This window comes from Papio anubis, chromosome X (assembly GCF_008728515.1).
Source record: "Papio anubis isolate 15944 chromosome X, Panubis1.0, whole genome shotgun sequence".
NCBI lineage: Eukaryota > Metazoa > Chordata > Mammalia > Primates > Cercopithecidae > Papio > Papio anubis.
In genome coordinates, this window is record NC_044996.1 from 74,989,384 (window position 1) to 75,008,231 (window position 18,848).

The following is an 18,848-nucleotide window of genomic DNA, read 5'->3' on the forward strand; positions in this document are numbered from 1 at the left end:
TTTGTAATGTACACCATTGCCTGATTAATTTTCCTCATGCAAGCTCTGACCACAACTCTTCTTCATTAAAAACCTTCAGAGGCCCTCTCTGACACTGCAATTGAGATTAAACCCCTGTTATACCCTTTCATAGTGCCCTGTACCTTTTCTTCCCATCACTTCTCATGATTTGTAATTTTAATTATCTGCATGATCACTTGACTACTGGTTATCTCCTTGCTAAGCTTGAAGTTTCATGAGAGCAAGGACAATGTGCTTACCACATATTCCCAGTGCTTAGCATTGTTCCTGGCACAAAGTAGGTGCTCAGTCCTTATTTGTGGAATGAGAGATTGTCCCTCACCTGTGGAATAAAGTCTTAACAACTGCAGGATCTGATTCTACCCTACCTCCTCTGGGTCCTCTGCCCTTTGAGGAAGTCAAGCTGCGGGATATCCTTGAGAAAGCCTTGGGTTTTCTAACATTTTGTTCTTGTTTACATCGTGCCGCATTTGTTCTGGTTTACATCGTGCCCCGATTTTATCTTTGTATTTGTGCTCCAATTGCCCCCTCAGCCTGGAGTCCATGCCATCCACTCAAGCCCCCACCAGCATTGCTGCTTGATGGAAATATAGTTCATCTTTCAAGGCTATGGCTATCTCCACCACTGAGCTATGAGTTCCTGGAATGCAGGAGCAGAGTGCTCTCTAGTTTGTCCCTAGGGAGCAGCACTGCTCTAGGAGGTGCTCTTGGCTACAGATTTGTTCTGAGCAGCAAGCTCCTTGCGGGTAGACAGTGTTCTTTACTTGTGTACATCTGGGTACCTTGCCTCCTAGCCCCCAGGGCCTATTCCAGGCCAGTACTTGGAGTTGGCTTCAGGAATCTTCTAGTAACCTAATGAATGAATGTGTCTGGTTGTGCCTCTAGAGGTCTGAACATGACCTCAAGTCTCAAAGACTGAGACTTGCCTGCCTTTCCTCCACTGTGCCTTGTGGAGTTCTCTTACTCCCTTTCCTTCTCTAGCAATAAACAATTACTGACCCATGCCGTCCTCGTCTGCCCCTGTGCAGGGCCTTGACTCTCCCTTCAGGATGTCCCATGCCTTCTCCCTCCAAGCTCTCTGGAGAAGAGGTTGCTCAGTTGGCCACATTTCTGGCCGCTGGCACCAGGAGGCAGGATTGCCTTGCCAAAGTTCCTGCTTTCCCTCCTCATTCAGAAGCACCTTCTCTAGGTTTGATGGGTAATTTTATATGTCAGTTCGACTGGGCTAAGGATATCGATTGCTGGTCAGACATTTCTGTGTGTGTCTGAGAGGGTGTTTCCAGAAGAGATGAGCATGTGAATGGGTAGACTGAAGACAGAAGATTGCCCTCAGCAATGTGGGTAGGCATCATCTGATCTGTTGAGGGCCCAAGTGGAACAAAAAGACAGAATAAGGGTGAATTTGTTTCTGTCTAAGCTGGGACATCATCTTCTCGTGTTATTGGACCTCTGTGCTCCTGTTTCTCAAGTCTTCAGACTCAGACCAAGGCTTACACTATCACTATCCTCCACCTTTTCAGGCCTTCAGACTCCGACAAATTACACCACTGGCTTGCCTCATTCTCCAGCTTGCAGACAGCAGACTGTAGGACTTCTCGGCCTCTATAATCTTGTGAGCCAACACATGTATATCTGTATGTCTCTATCCTATTTGTTCTGTTTCTCTGGAGACTCTGGTTAATATATTAGAGATGCTCAGGCCATTCCCCACCATCACCTGCCTCCCAGCCACACTCCTGTCACCCCCATGATTCCAAAGCAGCCCATCTCCCTCCTGAAGGCACTGGCCCCTGGCTCAAGCTTCTCCCCACCCCAAGGACTACTGCCATACTGGGACTTCCAGAGCTTATACTCATAGAGATTAAGGGTGTCAAGCTGGGGACCAGGCGCTGAATGCAGCCTGCTGACCTATTTAATTTGGCCAGAATTGTGTTTTTTGAAGGCCCAAGCAGGGGAGGGACCCTGGGACCCTCCAGCCATTCAGAGTTCGGCTCCAACCACATCCTGTCATTCTGCTTCAGCCGCCATGCCTGTGTCCACACTGCCCTTGTGTTGCTAGGAGCTGTGCATCTGAGACCCTCCTTCACCTCCCTTCCTAGCTCCCCCAGTCTTGCCCATGTACAATATATAGATAGGGCCGAAGAAGGATTCTATGACCTGGGAGCTCAGGTCCCTCCTTCCTCTCCCTTCCTAGCTCCCCCAATCCAGTTCCTGTGTTCTCCTCACAGACCTGAGACCCTCAAGCCTCCTCTGCTCTCCCCACCTTCTTCCAGGCTTCCTTTCTTCCCTCTCCGTTTTCCTACCCCTGCCTCATCAGCCCCCTCAAAACCCCATGTCTCCCTGTTCCCAGCCTTAAATGAATCTAACCATCCACCTTTATTGAAATCATCTTAAAAACGAGATGTTAAAAGTTGCTTAACTATTTGCTTTCCCACAAACCTCCAGAGATTCTTCCAGAGCCACAGGACTGGTGGCACTAAGGTGAAGGCATGTTTCCAGAAGGCCCTATGGACTCTGCCTTTTATGAGCTTCTGCAACCTCATCTCTTCCTGTCCCCTCTACCAGCCCTGTGACATAGCCTGCGTGCTGAACTCCTGGTTTCAGCCACTGTAGCTCCTCTCATGTGCCTGTGCCTGTTTAATAGCTGTTCCCCTCACTCATTCTTCCCTTGGCTGATTCAAGTCTTATTTCAAAAGCCAAAACTTTCTTTGGGTGGATATGCTTTTATGTAAGGACAGAGAGCAAGGCCAGCAAGGATGCACCACAAACAGATAAACAGTTGCTACCTCTGTGGAGAACCAGAGGCATTCAGGATTGAGGGAGAGATTTGGTCAAAGGGTACTTTAGCCTCATCTGCAAAGCTTCTACTTTTTACAAGGAGATTGGATCATTGATTTATTACTTGTGAAATATGAAAACAAATAAGCCAGTTCAATACAAGGAACCTTCCCCAGACTTCCCAGGCAGATGGAGCTGTTTCCTTTTCTGGGATCAAATAGCACCTTCCCCCTGTGTTCTAGGAAATGCTGTTTTATTATAATTTGTTTGTGCCTGTCTTTCTCCTTCTGAGATGGGGAACTCCCTCAAAGGTAAACTTCATCTAATTCACACTCCCAGTGTCTAGCAAAGTGCCTGGCCCAGAGCAGGTGCTCAGGGAGTGCTGAATCCAATCAACGCCCCTGCTAGCACACTCTTTTAAAAGTGCTTGCTAGGGGGCAGGCCTGTTGCTCGTCCTGAGAGGCTGATTAGAGCCGTGTTCAGCGTTCAAGGAAGAAGTCTGTCTGGGAGTCCGAAACATGGACAGAGTGTCCAGGACATTGGGTTGTATCAACATGAGGACAAGGCTTTATCAGCGTATCACAAGGCCAGGATCCAGTGCAGTGCCACTGCCTTGTCACTTGGCATGCTTCTGAAGCCACTGCTACCTCAGCAGTTAATAGAAAGGCAAGGGATAGATCGCCAAATGTTGAACTTGTCAAGCCTAGCCCTGATGTGTATCTCTAAGATGGAGAGGCAAGCTCAAACAGGGTGGGCCAGGAAGGTAGGAGTTAGGGACACTCAAGATTGGCTCAGAGTGTCCCAGGCTGGGAGGACTGAGCAGCTATGTGAGGGGACTGGAGAAGGCACCTCAAATCCCAGTTTAATGATGGGAGTCTGTTGCTTTTGCAATTTTCCAGAGAAATATTAGCTCCTAGGTCACGGGATCCTTCTTCAGCCCTATCTGCCTATTGCACATGGGCAAGAGGGCAAAGGAAAGGCTTTAGTGGGTCAATCGGATTGGGGCTAGAGAGTGGGTGGGGGTGGCTTTTAGAGTTGGTGAAGTATGTGCCACGTGGTCAGGGATGTGCCTTTAGACTTGGATGTGCATGTGACAAGGAGGCTGCACAAAGGTCTGATCAGTCTCTCTTCCAAGAAAGCCCCCAACCAGCCCCTGTATGCCACGTGTTCCTGGAGTCTTAGGGCAATGAGACCAGGTACTCCTGGGGAGATAGCCACAGTGGTACTGGCAGCAGGAATTCAGTGAACAGCCTCCTTCACCCTCCCTTCTCCTCGCATCCCATCCAGCTCCTTCCCAGCTAGCCACCCACAACCCTGCCATGGGCCTCAGAATTGCTAAAGGGACATCAGACCATAGTACACATCATTAGATCTCAATGAAGAACACCTCTAGTTGGCCCGTCTCTTTGTAAGTAACTTTATTTTTATTTACAACAGAATTGGTGGCTTTATTCCTCCATCTTTAGGGACACTTGGCATCAGCAGCTAGATGGAAAGTCCGCAGTGAAGTCAAACTCATTCTGCCCCAGCCACAGCTCTGGAAGCTCATTGGCTCGGTCCAACCCCAGTTCCACCACCAGCGACATCAGCACCTCCTCATCCACCGGGTCCGAATCGATGATAGCAGGGTTCTGGGCACCAGCAGAAGGAGAGAGTGATTCCGCCCCTCCCGCCTGGGCCCCAAAGTCCCAGTTTTGCAGGGGCTCTGCCTCCCCGGGTTGGCCCGGAGTGGCGGCAGCCATACCCTGATACTGGCTGTTAAGTTTCTGCAGCTGCATACTAGCCAGCAAGTGAGGGGTGGGGTGCAGGTTGAAGGATGGGGGTTTAGTGGGAGGGGTGGCGGTAGGAGAGCCTATTGGAGATCCTGAGGAACTAGTGGGAGCCCCACTGGCCTTGGTTCCATTTGAGGCTACCCCAGGGTAGTGCAGAATGGCCACTGCTTTGCGATCTTTCACCGCAAGGTTGGAGTAGGCCACGGAGCTCATCTCTTGGTTGGCATCCTAGAAGACAGAGAAAAGCACACCATAGTAACCCTGCTCCTGGCTTGTCCTTCACCATTCAGCAGATTTAGAGGGTTCCTACCTGCACTTCATTTAGGACTAGAGGTGGAGAGGTAGCAAGAATACCCCCTTGAAAATTAGGCTCCCACCTCAAGCATCCTTTTGCTGCCATGGCTCTGAGCACTGAGGCCAGACCCCAGTTCTAGTGCTGGAGCATCTGCTGCCCTAAGTGGGTTCACCGCTTTCAGCTCCTTCCCCATAGCCTCCACCTCACCATCCTAAAAAGGGCACCTGCTGTCCCTCTTCTCAGACTCACTTTAGTCTCTTCAACAGAGTGGTTTTGCTCCAACTCGATTTCTCTGCTCCCTTCCCTGCCATCTTTCAACACCCCTAGTGGGTTCAATTTGACCACATTTAGGCAGAAGCTGTTCTCATTCTCTCCAGAGATAGCCCTGTTGTCTCCTCTCTGCTCAAGGACACTGGGTAATGCACCTAGGAGGGCCTGGCCCATGACCCCGGAAAATTTGTCTTTCCCTGCCTTATCTGCAAAATGGCAAAAATTACCTCCTTCGCAGGTGAGGTGCCACCCTTGACATCAAGTGCAGGCCTCGACGTTGTTGGCATTTCAGAGCCTTGGCAGAAGTTGGATAAATTGGCAGGAAGTGATGCTGCCAGCTGGAGCTGTTGTGCTGCAAGTGAGGAAGAAGCAGTGGTAAGGGCGAAAGGCTTCAGTGACCAACAAAGCACTAGCAAAGCCCGAAGCAGGGCAACGCCACGCAACTACGAGGCAAGGATGGTGACTGGGTTAGAGCCAGGACCAGAGATGACCCGAGCACAGGGAAGAGATCAAGCTGGAACTTTTGCCTGAGGCAGGAAAGGTGCTTGAATTGGCCAGGTACTGCCCAGGCAGCCACCTACCCATATCACCAAGATGGGACACACTACTTCCTCATGCAAGTGACTTCACAGTCCCAAGTTGTATGTGTGGGGGTGAAGGTGGCACTGTTCCCGGTTTGGAGGACAGGAATGTCCCTGAGTAGACAACATATTGTCTCAATGGGCTACTAGCATCCAGACTGGAGAGCAGGGGCCTCCACTGGGACTAGGAGAATGTGGGAAGAAGTCAGGGCAAGGAAGACCTAGAAAGCTAGAGGTTGCAGCACAGGGAAGGAAAAAGTCCCCAGTGCAAATGTCATGGAGCTCCAAAGCATGGCCTTGGGCACGCCTGTGAGAAGCCAGGCTGATTAGGGTTGTCTGGGGGCTCTGGGGCAGCTGGAGCCAGAGAAGCTAGGAATGTCTCACTTTCCTCCATGTCTCAAGCCCCTTCCAAGACAGCCCCAGCGTTGGGCTTTCCTAGGATGCCTACCCCAGAAACCTGAGTCCAGCCATTCCCATCTATAGTGACAAGTGAGGCATGGAAATTCAATGGCTTTTTAGTCAGGGAGCAGCGGTTCTGGGAGCAGAATCTAGCACCCCTATGCCCATATGCCTCACCTGACCACTGGCTAAGTCACCATACCTAGTTGGACTCAAAAGGCTTCCAAAGAAGTGATTTCCTGGCTCAAGTGCCAAAGGATAAGGGAATGAGGGCAAAAGAATACCAAACCAGAAAATAAACAACCCTCTGAAAATCTCAACTTATTTTCCTAGAGGCCTGTTTACAAAGAAGAAAAAATGTCCCATAACCAGGCACAGTGGCACCCTCCTGTAGTCTCAGCTACTCAGGAAGCTGAGGTGGGAGGATCACCTGAGTCCCGGAGTTTGATACCAGGCTGGGCAACATAACGGGACCCTATCTCTAAAAAAAAAAAAAAACAAAAACAAAAAAAACCCCATATATTCGAGCCTTCATGATCAATTAGAGATGTAGAATTTCATATTTATAAATACCTCTTGGTCCAGAGAATCTTGAGGACCTTAAAAAGAGTCTCTAATCTTTCCAAGGAGGCTAGGATTCTCCATGACACTCTCCACTCCACAGCGGTCATTAAGAATCTGCTTAGACACTTCTAGAAAGTGGCCACTTACTACCTCTCTGTATCATCTTTGCATTGCTTACTTGGGTGGATGGGGGGGGGGGGAGAGGGAAAAATAGAGAAAAAGGTAAACATTTTTTTTTTTAATATGAGGAAAAAATATCAGCTGTTGGGTCCCGCATCATCACTTGATTGAAGCCCTGCTCCTTCTCTGAGGCAACCGTAGAAAAATATTTCAAAAGCAAGTGATCACCGACAAGGAGTGTAACACATGTCGTCTTCAAGAGCCCTAGCACGATCAGTATCAGACAATTTTCCTGTCCTAAGAAAAACGTCTGGGGGCCCTGTCCATCTTTTCCCGTTCCTATCCAGCCTTCACCCTCCTTTTTGCCGCCTGGTACCCGAATGTACAAAGCGAAGAAAAAAACAACAGGAGCAGCAGCAACAACAGCAAAACCAAAAGAGAAACATTAGAAAATTCAAGAAAGAACGAGCAAAAAAACTATCTCTATTCTGATATCAGTTCGTGGGGGAAGACCATTTTACCGCGCCTCCCTCTTCAGTCTGGGAGCTCCCCCAGAAGAGACCCTGTGTCCATTCAGATCTTCTGCCTTCCATCACTGACCCACCACCCACCCTGACCCCAGCCTGGGTCTGTGCTCCATAGGCGCTCAGTAAGTGTTGTTGAATGCGTCTGAAGAAGCAATCGCATTTCCATCGGCATCCCTGGCTCTGCTTCCCCGGTTTTCTGCCCTCCTCCACCACCCTCTAGCCTGTTCGTGGGCAATACTTGGCAATGCGGAAACGTCCCAGTCCGCTCTCCAAGCCGCGAGCTGACCACAGCGAAACGGCTGCGAGAAGCGGCTGGGAAACCTAGAGCAACAAGTGCCTCCTCGCCGGCTGATTCCTCGCGGCCCCCCGGCCACCAGTTCCCAGTCCCGCCGCCCGATCTTCGATCCAGGCCTTCCCTTGGGCGAGCAGCCCCCTCCCGCCTAGACAGGGGTGGGAAGGGGAGAGGAAGGAGAGAAGAGAGAGGCAGGTGGGGGCCTCATCTTTAACCTGTTGGGGGACCAAAAGTTAAAATGGCACCAACCGGATGGTTCCATCTCGATTGCTATTTTCTCACTGCTGTCTCTACGTTCAGTTCTTGATACAGCACTGCGGCTTGGCTTGGACGCGCTCTAACCAGACCAGTCAGTTTCGCCACCTGAAAACTAAAGGCCCGTTGTTTGCGGACAGCTCGGCTGCCCTCCTCGCCGCATCCCAGATGGAGCCGCGGAACCGGGGGCGGCCGGGAGCATCCCCTGCACGGCGGGCGCGAGCACCCGGGCCACCGGGGCCCTGAGCGTCCTTTCCCGCAAGTGCTGTATCAGGAACTGATCGTAGAGACAGCATGGACAGGCAGGCGGGAAGGGGCGCGGGGTGTCGGCCTCCGCGGCGAGTCTGCACTCCGACGCCGGCGGCGGCCACTCCCGCGCCTCATCAACACTTACTGAGCGCCCGCTGAGCATCCGACGCGGCCGCAGGCTGAGCCTACCCCCTAGCCAAGCCGCCTGCGGTCAGTGCTAAAACCCCGCTAGGAGAAGAGTTAGAGAGGCTCGGAGAGGTGCGGTAACTTGCCCAAGGTCACAGCGCTAGAAAGTGGCGGAGCCGGGATTCGCAGCCAGGTCTCTCTGATTCCAAGTCCGGTGCTCTGCGAAGCAGGGACTCGGCGCGCTGCTCGCCAGCCCGCGTTTATAGGGAGAGGGGTGTGCGCGTGGGTGTGTGTGTGTGGGCGTGTGTCGGGGGAGGGGAGAGCTGAGGTCGACTGGGCAGTAGAGGCAAGTTGCCCTAATTCGCTAACTTCCATCCCGCAATTCCACTGAACTCGGCCCGAAAAGCCCCTCTTGCCTCATTCCCCGAAGGAAATCTGAGCTTTGTGCAGCTCCGGAGCCAGAGCGTCCAGATGCGGTCCGGGCGATTAGCAAAGTCGGTGGAAGCCAAGCTGGAGAAAGCGCGGGCGCGGGGAGAAAAGGTGCTGCCGTCTCCCCGGGAGAAGCGGGCGCCCGGCCCCGCTGGCCGGCAGGGGGGCGCGCTGGCGAGCGAACCAGAGCGCTGGCGGGCAGGCGGGCGGCCCCTCGCCCCCAGCAGAGCAGCTTTCCAACAGAAAACAAGACTCCCCAGAACCCTCCGGCCCGCCTGGCGGTCGCCCACTCCCCACGCCCGCTCCACTGGAGTCCTGGGCCCCGCCGCCCAGCCAGGCGCCCAGCCAGGCGCCCAGCCCGGCGGCCCGGCTTACCTCTGAGAAGCCGCCTGCCCTAGAGAGAGGGAAGCGCGGAGCTCGGTGAGCCGCAGGAGAGGCGGCGGAGCCCCCAGCCCCTGGCACGCACGCCGCCGCCACCGCTGCAGCGAACCGGTCGCGCTCAGCGCCCGCGGCCGCGCCGGTGGCCACCCGACCCCGGGGCGCCTGGGAAAAGCCCGCACCGCACCGCGCCGCCGCTGCACCGCACAGTGCCGCGCCAAGCAGCCCCGGCCCGAGCCGGTGCCCGCCCGCCCGCCCGCCCGCAGCTTCGGCGCCGGACTCCGGGGCGGTGGCGGTGGCGGCCACCGCGCTCCTTTCCCGGCGCTGGGGACCCGGCTCTCAAGCCCCCATTGCCGCCCGGAGAGCCCTGACGCACACGCACACGGCAGCAGACTGGCCTCGGCTAGGAATCCCAGGAAAGACAGACCCTTTTTTCCCCCTTTTTTTTCTCCCCTCAATTTCCACGTCTTTATAACCGGCTTAGGGCATTATTAGCACATGTCCTGGCTCATGGGCGAGTTGGTGGCAAAATCTGAACTGGATACTCACGGAGGGCCCGCGAGAGTGCTGTGCGGTCCGCTGCTCTCTTCCTCCTCACCGGGAACGGCCCCTCGCCGGCGGGCTACAAGAGGGCTGCCGGGCAGAGCGAGCTTCCTCTCGGTAGCTCAGCGGTGCCCCTTCTGCAGCTGTGCCGCCGGGAACATTTTTATAGCAGCGGCTGGCGTGTGTGGCCCTTTAAAGGCGCTCGAGCTGGTGCAGTCACCGCGGATCGTGTGAAAGCGAAGGGCCGGCTGGGGAACGGAGTCCACGCGGCCACGAGGGTCCGGCAGCCCTGTGGACCGGCCACGGCTCCCGGGGTGGGGCTGGCGAGTCCGGGTTATGGGCACCCCTCGCCCGGAGCCCTGGCCGGTGCCCGGCTTCTAAAGCTGTCGGGGGCCACGGCCCGGGACACTGGCTCTCCCCACCGCCCTGCGTGGACTTGCCCAATAAATTCCACTTAGTAATTTCACTGAGGCAAAGGAGAGCCGTTAGTGTCTGTTTTCTGACCTAAATCTAGTCGGGGGCCAAAACGGGCTTCAGGGGTTTTGGGAGAGAGCTGTGGGCTCAAGGAGTGACCTGGAAGAGAGGGGCGCACACGGGACGGGGGAATGGTCACTAGTTTTCTGCAGGGCTTTCTTGGAGCCTGTCTGCCTTTTTGGGGGCTGTACTATCTCATTCGTTGAAGAGCTGAGGCTGGGGGTTCCTTTTCCTCTTGAAGTTGCCAGATTTTGGGCAGAGTCGCATGGAAGGCCTATATGGCAGCGGTGGCTTTCCTCGAAGTCCTGAGCTGGGGTTGGGTTGGAGGGTTTCTGTTCTGTGGTCATCCAGGGCAGGAGGCTGGCAGGATGCGACCCGGAGAAATGCTACTCTCCCGGACTGTGGGGCCTCGTGGGGTCACGAGGCTCGCAGAAAAGCCAACAGTAGGCAACGGGGTACGAAGAGCTTGCCCCAGGGTTCGCGGAGATTCCTCCTGTCTTCCCACGATGTCAGGTTGTTTTATTATGATTATGTAATCATTCCCGTCTAGCAAGAATAACGTTTTGCATTCGGAGTTCGTCTTTCTTGGGTAGAGATGTTGTCTTACAAATTCTTACTGGAAAGAGGTCTGGGTCTTCTCCCTCATCTCAATTTGGGTTCTTTGTGGCCAAGAAATTCCCATCTTACCTCTTACAGGAAGGCCATCAGGATTACCCCTCTATCACCGCCAACCCCTTCCCTGCCGCTCTTTTTTTGCTGCCTTCCAGCAACAACTACTCAGTTTACACTGTTTATAAAACATACTCGTCAAGAAAAGGTCCTGATGTTTAAAAAAAAGGGGGGGGAGGGAATGTCACGAAGTCATTTTCACTATGTATGTATTCTGTCTTCTTAATTGGATTTGAAGACCTGAAGGTCTCTTTTTCTTTTTTTAGTAGCCCCAAGTGCCCTGCATTTGCTCTTCTAACAAAGTTCTGTTTGATGACCGACTGACCGGCTTACTGACACAAAGACGGGAAGCAAATGGAGAGACGGATCAAGGCCCTTCCTCTGCATCTGGAGGAAGCTTGGGCGAGTGCCTTGGTCGCCAGGTAAACCCATTCCCCAGCCCTCAAAGCTGCCTTGCACAGCTCCAGTCTTTTCACCTACCCTGTCCCAACACAAACCCCGGTAGCAGCCACACCCCACACATCTTCGCTGCACTTTCTCACTTTGCTTGCAAGATTGTGGGCCCTGCCTAGTCTCCCTCTGATAAAAGGCGGGATCTGTCCGCACCCTAAAGCCTTACTGCAAACCGCGTGTGGAACACACCAAGTCCTCTTGGTGTTTGCCTGGGATGAAAAAAAAACTGTTTATGCGAAAACTAAGTGGTGGAGAATGAGCAACTCTAGGCTTTCGAATTGCGTGTTACTAATTTGAACCCCTGACCCACTCTCCCCGTCAGCCCCGGCTTGGCTCGGGAGCGGGTCTGGCAACAGCGGCAGCTTCTCCGCTGCAGGCTCCGGATCCGGGAGGTGTGGATCCGCCCTCCATCTATTGGATGGCTCCCAGGCCAATTGTTAGAAAGAGGCATATGTTCATCTCGGCTTCTGGAGTGTCTCCGGAGCAGTTGCTCAACAGCCAGCCCCCTCCCCCATCCGGACCATTGAAGGGCAGAAAAAGGAGCGCCCTCCACCACATTTCTCTGTGCCCACATGCCAGAAAGGGTCTCCCGCCTGGTGACTTCCTGTCATCTCCACTGCTCACCTCCTGGGGAGCAGGAAAGAGAGGGGCTTCAAGCACTCAGCTTTGGAGCACAAAAGCCACCCCTTTCCTTTTTGGGGAGATGGGAGAGGAGGTTAGTTGCAGAGGCTGAGAGGGAGCAAAGGAGACATTTGCATTTCTCGGCAAAAATGCTCTGATCCCTGACTTCCCCGTTGGCTCCAGCAGAGCTCAGAGCTCTCCGCTGAACTCTTATCTCCAACTTAGCAACTAGACCGCGAGCTTGCGAAGCGAGGAGAGGACAGGGATGGTTACCTACCGAGAACCTCTGTGCGCCAGCACTGGGCCTGGCATGTTCCTCATCCATCATCTCATTTAATTCCCAGGACAGCCCTTTGAGGTAGGGTTTACCAAAGGTGAAACAGAGCCTCGGGGAATTGCCCAAGTTCACATAGCCACGCGGCTGAGTGTTTGAATCTGGGTTAGGCTGGCTGCAAAGTTTCTACCCTCAGCCCTAATCCCTGCTGCCTAGGAGCGTAAGGAGGCTGTCTAGAGTGCAGGTTCAGGGGTCAGTCGGCCTGGGTTTAAATTCCTACTTTGCCGTTTGTTAGCGGCGAAGTCTTAGGCCAATGGCTTGATGCTTTGGGCTTCAGTTTTCCCATCTGTTAAATGGAGATAACAATGGTACCTACTCTGTGGGGGTTGCTTAGCCTGGTTGGTGCCCGCAGTGTAGTAAATAGCCAGTAAATGCTGTTACTGGGCCTTCTGATTATTTTCCTTTCACCTCCCGTCCCTACCTCAGCTCACACACTTCAGGTTCAGTAATACTTGCTGACTGATTAATTTTAAAACCAGACTGAGAGGGGATGAAGGAGGTCTATAAACTCAGGGAGGAGAGGGAGAGAGAAAAATGCAGATTTCTTAAAATCCCACCCTCCAGAACCAAGGACTGCCTGAGCCATATGATAGGAGTAAAGTTGGGACCAAAAAAAGGTGACCACTTTTTTTTTTTTTTTTTTTTTTTGAGACGGAGTCTCGCCCTTTCGCCCAGGCTGGAGTGCAGTGGCCGGATCTCAGCTCACTGCAAGCTCCGCCTCCCGGGTTCACGCCATTCTCCTGCCTCAGCCTCCCGAGTAGCTGGGACTACAGGCGCCCGCCACCTCGCCCGGCTAGTTTTTTTGTATTTTGTAGTAGAGACGGGGTTTCACCGTGTTAGCCAGGATTGTCTCGATCTCCTGACCTCGTGATCCGCCCGTCTCGGCCTCCCAAAGTACTGGGATTACAGGCTTGAGCCACCGCGCCCGGCCAAAAGGTGACCACTTTTTACAGGTCAGCCTACAAACTTACAGAGTGGTCTCCAGAAACATATGCTCAATATGTGTGTAGAAAAAACTTTAAAAACACAAGTTTTTATTCAAGAATATTTACAGTAGAATTGTTGATAATAGTGAAAAATGAAAAGGAACCTAAGTGTCTATGGTAAGGGAGTGTCCCTTAGTACCTTGACACACACACACACACACACACACACATAAAATCCTGATTTTGAAACTCTTATTCATAGGAAAATATTCATAACAAAATATGAAATAAAAATGCTGAGTACAAAGTTGCATAAATATGATGCCAAGCTGCAAAGGGCACAAAGGGGACAAAATTAAATACTCACTATGTTTCCAATCATGTATGAATATGTACAGAAAGCAACAGTCTGGAAAATACCAAAATGATAACAGTGCCAGGAGAGTGGTAGGATTATGAGTGACTTTTTTCTCTTTTCCCCATATTATGCAACATTATTCTTATAAATAAATATAAGTTTATAGTTAATAAACTCCATAAACATTATGTTCCCACTTTTGTTAAAATATATGTGCATAGAAAAAAATATCCATAATCCCACTACTCAGTTATAATCACTGTTAACAATTTTTGGTGTTAACAGTAATTATAATTGAGTAGTGGGATTATGGACAATATTTTTATTTTGCTTTTCTTTATTTTTCTGCAATATGATTATATTACTTTCTTGCAATTAAAGCAGATTCATAATTTGAAAAGTACATAATCAGAGGGATCCCACTTGAGTTAAGAGTATGAATGTAAGTTGAAAAAAATGAGAAGGAAGTATACTAAAATATTAACAGTTTTTATGTTAGGTGGTAAGGAATTATGGGTAATTTCTTCTCTCTTTTCTGTAATCTGCTTTTATTATTTTTACAATTAAAATAAAATGTACCTAAAAATAACATATGCAATATGATCCTACTTTTGTTAAAAACGAATATGTATATAGAAAAAAATAATAAACTACTCCAAAATGTGGTAGTGTCTGGGTGGTGAGGTTATGAGTGATTTTTGTTTTCTCCTTCATACATGATTTCCTATTCCAAATTTTCTACAGTCATCTTGTATTAATTTTTAATTGTGAAAAAAAGTATAAAGTACTTCAGTACTGAAGTTTTTATGGAAAAAAGGGCATGTCTGGAATTTGCTTTAAAACATTCCAGTTGAAGGTGGGGGGAAAGTGGATGGGGGATATAGATTAAATAAGATGATAATTGTTGAAGATGGCTTCATTATAATGTGTTTTTGTTTGTTTGTTTGTTTGTTTGTTTTGAGACAGGGTCTCGCTCTGGCACCCAGGCTGGAGTGTAGTGGTGCGATCTTGGCTCACTGCCACCTCTGCCTCCTGGGCTCAAACGATTCTCCCACCTTTGCTTCCAGAGTAGCTGGGACTACATGCGCGTGCCACCATGCCCAGCTAATTTTTTGTGTTTTTGCATTTTTTGGTATTTATTTTGTAGAGATGGGGTTTCGTGATGTTGCCCAGATCTTGAACTCCTGAGCTTCTGTCTGCTTCGGCCGCCCAAAGTGCTGGGATTACAAGTGTGAGCCACCGCGCTAACCTATAATGTGTTCTTTACTCACGTACATGTTTTTTAATTTCCATAATAATTTTTTTACAACTACTTTTCACATACATTATCTCTTTTAATCTTATGCTACTCTTGTGGGGTCAGTTATCTCTATTTTATAGAAAATTGAGATTCAAAGAGGCGAAGTCACTGGACCTGTCACACAACTGGGAGGTGAGACTGGGTCTCCATACTCCAGTTCCAATTCTAAGAGCCCAGGGCTCTTGTACATATCCCAGTTGCTGCTGCTCTTTAAAATAATTAACACTTTGTTTATAAATGTAATTGTTCACTGCACAGAATTTGCAGATAACAGAAAAGCACTAGGAGGGAAACATAATAATCAACCCAACTGCATCCTAGTTAACCCTCAGCTGTCTGGCCGTGCAAACTTCATCTCAGTTGCCTCTTACTCCAGAGGTATTGTGTGCTGCAAATTCTTCTCAGCAAGAGTGGCTAGTGTTTCCTGATGGGCTATTGAGTGAAGCTGCAACTCTTTGGGGCCCCTGTCACGTGTGGGTTCCCTGGAGACGGTGCGTCCTAACTGCCCTCCCTCCCCCTTCCACCCCCCGTTATTTCCCAGTGTCCCCTTTAGATACTTCAGCCAGCACCACAGTTTTAGGGGAAGTCCTGGTGTCCCTTTTCCTCTTGCTCCATGTGAAGACTCTGCCCAGAAGCCCCCTTAGGATCCTGTGAGTCTGCAGCCACTGTGAGTATGCCTGTGCCTCCATTTCCCCATCTGGAAGATGCTAGTGAGAATAGCAGATGGGTCAGCCTCTGCCAGGGAGTGATGAGCTAACGTCTGTAGTGCTTTCCAGCCCCTCGGAGCAAGGTGCTGGAGCCTTCCCGGCTCTGCGCCTGCCCCTGCCAGCCTGAGTGAGCGCCTGGGCGGCTCTGCGCCTGCCCCTGCCAGCCCCAGTGAGCGCCTGGGCCTGGCCGCTCCGCTGGAGGGAGCGGCCGAATTCCTCTGACCCAGGCCAGCAGGCTTGGACAGGCACTCACTTTTGCTTCTATGTTTAAAAAAAAAAAAAAAAAAGGAAGAAGAAGAAAACAAGAGAAGACAAGATGAATTGAAGAAGAAGGGGAACAAGATCAGTTACTAGGTGAATGGGCCTGGAGAAACAGAAAATTGAGAAGAGAGCACAGCGATCACAGGGCATCCTTGGGCACCCCAATCAGCTTCATAGATTCTAGCCCTGGTTTCCTGTTTACACATGGGGTGGGGGAAGTTTGGAAAGCGCCAAGACTTGGGTCTAGTTGAATTGATTCCCTACTTGATTTCCTGTTATTTATGCATAATGGGAAAACCGCAAATACACAAACAGCTCAGGCCACCCGGTCTCTTGAATCCTTAGGGGCCATCTTCACAGCTCTGCCCACTCCAGCCTTCAGGGATGTCATTCCAGTGTATGCCCCTTCTCTGTGCCCCCTTCTGGCATTCAACTTCATAAGAACCCTAGCCAGTCAAGGCTATCATCCCCATTTTAGGGAGAAGGGCATCGAGGCACAGTGAGGGGAAACAAGCCTAAGATGACACAAAGGGTTAAGTGGCAGAGCTGGGATTCACAGCCAGGTCTGACTCACTCCGGAGGCCAAACATCCCCTACTAGGCTACCCTGTTATCGGTACCCTCCCTGTTATCAGCGTCTATACTTTTCTTTCTTCTAGAATGGATGGTTCACCACATCCATTGCAGTAAATAGTCAACGCGTATGGCCAGAATGGATGCATGGCCCAGATCTAGGGAGAGCTCTTGAGGGAGAAGCCCAGTTAGGGGCTGGGGCAGCAATCTCCAGGGATGAGGTGCAGGTGGGAGAGGACAGCAGCAAAGATAACTCTGAAAACTTTACCCAGGGAGAAGTCCGGAGTTCAAAGGCAGGGAGGGAGAGAGGTGCTGGTGGGGAGGAGAAAGAGAAGCAGCAGGCAGGCCTGGCCCTGGGCTGTTCGGGTGTCAGCAGTGAGGCTGGAGGCCTCGGGAAGGTGTGAGGCTTTGTGGGGGAAGAGAAACTCTGCTTTAAGCATGTTTAGTTTAAGCTGTTGGCAGAACATCCAAGTGGAAATAGCTCACACACAGCCAGGAATATAGGACTGGAAAGAAAGTGAGGTTGTGTCAAAAAGAGCAATCGGCAGGATGACTTTCAGCCAAACTGTGGGGAACTTTCCCCTGCCTCTCTCCATGGCACAGAGAGGGGCTTTCTCCTCGAGGGGCCTGGGGGACACTGGCTTTTCCCTGCAGCCATCCCTCTCCCCTCTCCAGTCCCTCCAGCTCAGCACAATCATGGACACGTGCTTCAAATCTCTAAAGGGCAGTGTGAGAGGATCTCAGTCCATAAATTTCCCCATGCCAGGGAGTGACAGGGGCCTCATCTCACGTTGCTAAATACATTTGGCTAGGCCTCAAGCATGCCAGGCCTTCCCTGGTTTCACTTTAGCTTCTAGAACACAGGCCTTTGGGGTCTTGTTTGCTCTCCTTTTTTGGCCACACGCCATTGTCAGGCCAGCACAGTGTCTCCCAGCTTACTTTATGCTTAAAAAGGTGAGGCCACTTTAGTCTGGCCCTGCTCCCTGCAACAGGAGGCTGAAACTGCTCCCTTGGCCTAAGACCTGAGAGATTTTACAGCCCTTTGCCCTGAATCTCATCTCCACGCTACCAGCATCTCCCTGGACTCCCCTTTCTCGGGGCCCAGCCCTCCTAGCCTCCCAATCCCATCTCAGCTGAGGCCTCACAATTCCATTCATCCGTGGATCCCACTTTGCCCCCTTAGTCAGAGTCTCCACTGTCATGGAGAAGTCTCCCAGCTTGGACCACTGGCCCCTATTGCTTCTCTTGGCCCTTAACTTTGGGGCTGGGGGGCTGGCCCTGACAAACATGGCTGAGTGAACGTGGTTAGGAGTCATTTCGCATGCACAAACTGTGGGACTGGAAATATTTCCATGGATCCCCACAGCCACAGAGACTTGTCCCGCTGAGGACAAGATCAGTGTTGGAGATGGATTGAGGATCTGGGGTATCTCAGGGGATCAAGGTGCAGACTCTGCTGCCAGGCAAGCAGAGAGGACCACAGGCCTGGTTATACAAGGTAACACTTTCCTGCCTAGAGGCAGGGAGAGTGCCTCAGCTAGCACATACAGTCTGCTTGTACTAATTACAAAAAGGCGCCTCCTCTGGGAGGAGCAATTAGAACCAGGTGCTGCTTCCTCTGGGCTTTGCGCAACTCTCACCCCTGGGCCCATGGCTTTGCAAGAGGAACACAAGCTGAATTTCAGGGCACAACCTGCACAAACAGACTTTGAGGCCTTGCAAAGAGATGAGTCTGGGTCACCACATGGCTTGCTTAGGTTCCTGCAGTGGCCCGGCACCCCTGAGTATACCACCTCAAGGGAGTATTCTTTCTACTAGCTCTAAATAATAACATCAGTGGGAATGGTCACTGAACATTTATTAAGTGACAGACCCTCTCTGTTCTTAGTGCTCTGTGCTTATTCTCTCATTAAATCCCCCAACAACCTCAGGTGTTAGGTCAGTACTATTATTACCTCATCCGTATTCTACTGATAGGGAAATTGAGGCACAGAGATATTAGGCAGCTTGACAAGGTTATACACCTTGTATGTTTTGGGCCGAGAATCTTAACCAGGCTAACTGGCCCCAGAGCCTCTGCTGGTGACCACTGGGCCTCACTGTCCCCTAAGTAACACCCGTTGCCAGTATGGACCTGCCCCTTATAGTTCATAAAGGCCTTTCCTATCCATGAGTAAAGTCAATTCTCACACGGCTTCCTCACTCCTTGGAATGTTGTCTCTGTTACTATCAGGTCTTCCCTGATGACTTTTTCTTTTTGGTGTGTGGTGACGGAGTCTCGCTCTGTCACCCAGGCTGGAGTGCAGTGGCGCTATCTCTGCTCACTGCAACTCCGCCTCCTGGGTTCAAGCAATTCTCCTGCTCTGCCTCCCGAGTAGCTGGTATCACAGGTGCACACCACCGTGCCCAGCTAATTTTTTGTATTTTTAGTAGAGATGGGGTTTCACCATGTTGGCCTGACTGGTCTTGAACTCCTGACCTCAAGTGATCCACCCACCTTGGCCTCCCAAAGTGTTAGGATTACAGGCATGAGCCACAGCACCCGGCTCCTGATCACATCTTATAGATGAAGGA

The 18,848-nt window shown here is 51.3% G+C and overlaps 1 protein-coding gene across 6 annotated transcripts; it reads right to left on the reverse strand.

Annotated features, from left to right (window-relative positions):
- Positions 1 to 4,200: 4,200 nt before the first annotated feature.
- On the reverse strand, positions 4,201 to 9,763 carry LOC116268526 (cbp/p300-interacting transactivator 1). Of its 6 annotated transcripts, none has more exons than XM_031660434.1 (3): positions 9,606 to 9,763; positions 5,364 to 5,488; positions 4,201 to 4,799 (listed from the first exon to the last, which is right to left on the reverse strand). In XM_031660434.1, exons 2-3 carry the CDS (start codon positions 5,421 to 5,423, stop codon positions 4,278 to 4,280), a joined length of 582 nt encoding a protein of 193 aa, XP_031516294.1. In that variant the 5' UTR covers positions 5,424 to 5,488; positions 9,606 to 9,763; the 3' UTR covers positions 4,201 to 4,277. The 6 variants fall into 6 exon arrangements, with proteins under 6 accessions (XP_031516294.1, XP_031516295.1, XP_031516291.1 ...); XM_031660435.1 differs by lacking the exon at positions 9,606 to 9,763 and adding an exon at positions 9,054 to 9,561; XM_031660431.1 differs by lacking the exon at positions 9,606 to 9,763 and adding an exon at positions 8,396 to 8,842.
- Positions 9,764 to 18,848: the final 9,085 nt, after the last annotated feature.

What these genes read in the sequence shown, in the direction of transcription:
- LOC116268526 (XM_031660431.1), bottom strand. Translation starts at nt 8,624, where the DNA reads ATGGAAGTTAGCGAATTAGGGCAACTTGCCTCTACTGCCCAGTCGACC. An exon ending in TTCTAGCGCTGTGACCTTGG is followed by an intron (nt 5,489 to 8,395) that starts GCAAGTTACCGC and finishes CCTCACTTGCAG; the next exon opens with CACAACAGCTCCAGCTGGCA. An exon ending in GCACCTCACCTGCGAAGGAG is followed by an intron (nt 4,800 to 5,363) that starts GTAATTTTTGCC and finishes TCTGTCTTCTAG; the next exon opens with GATGCCAACCAAGAGATGAG.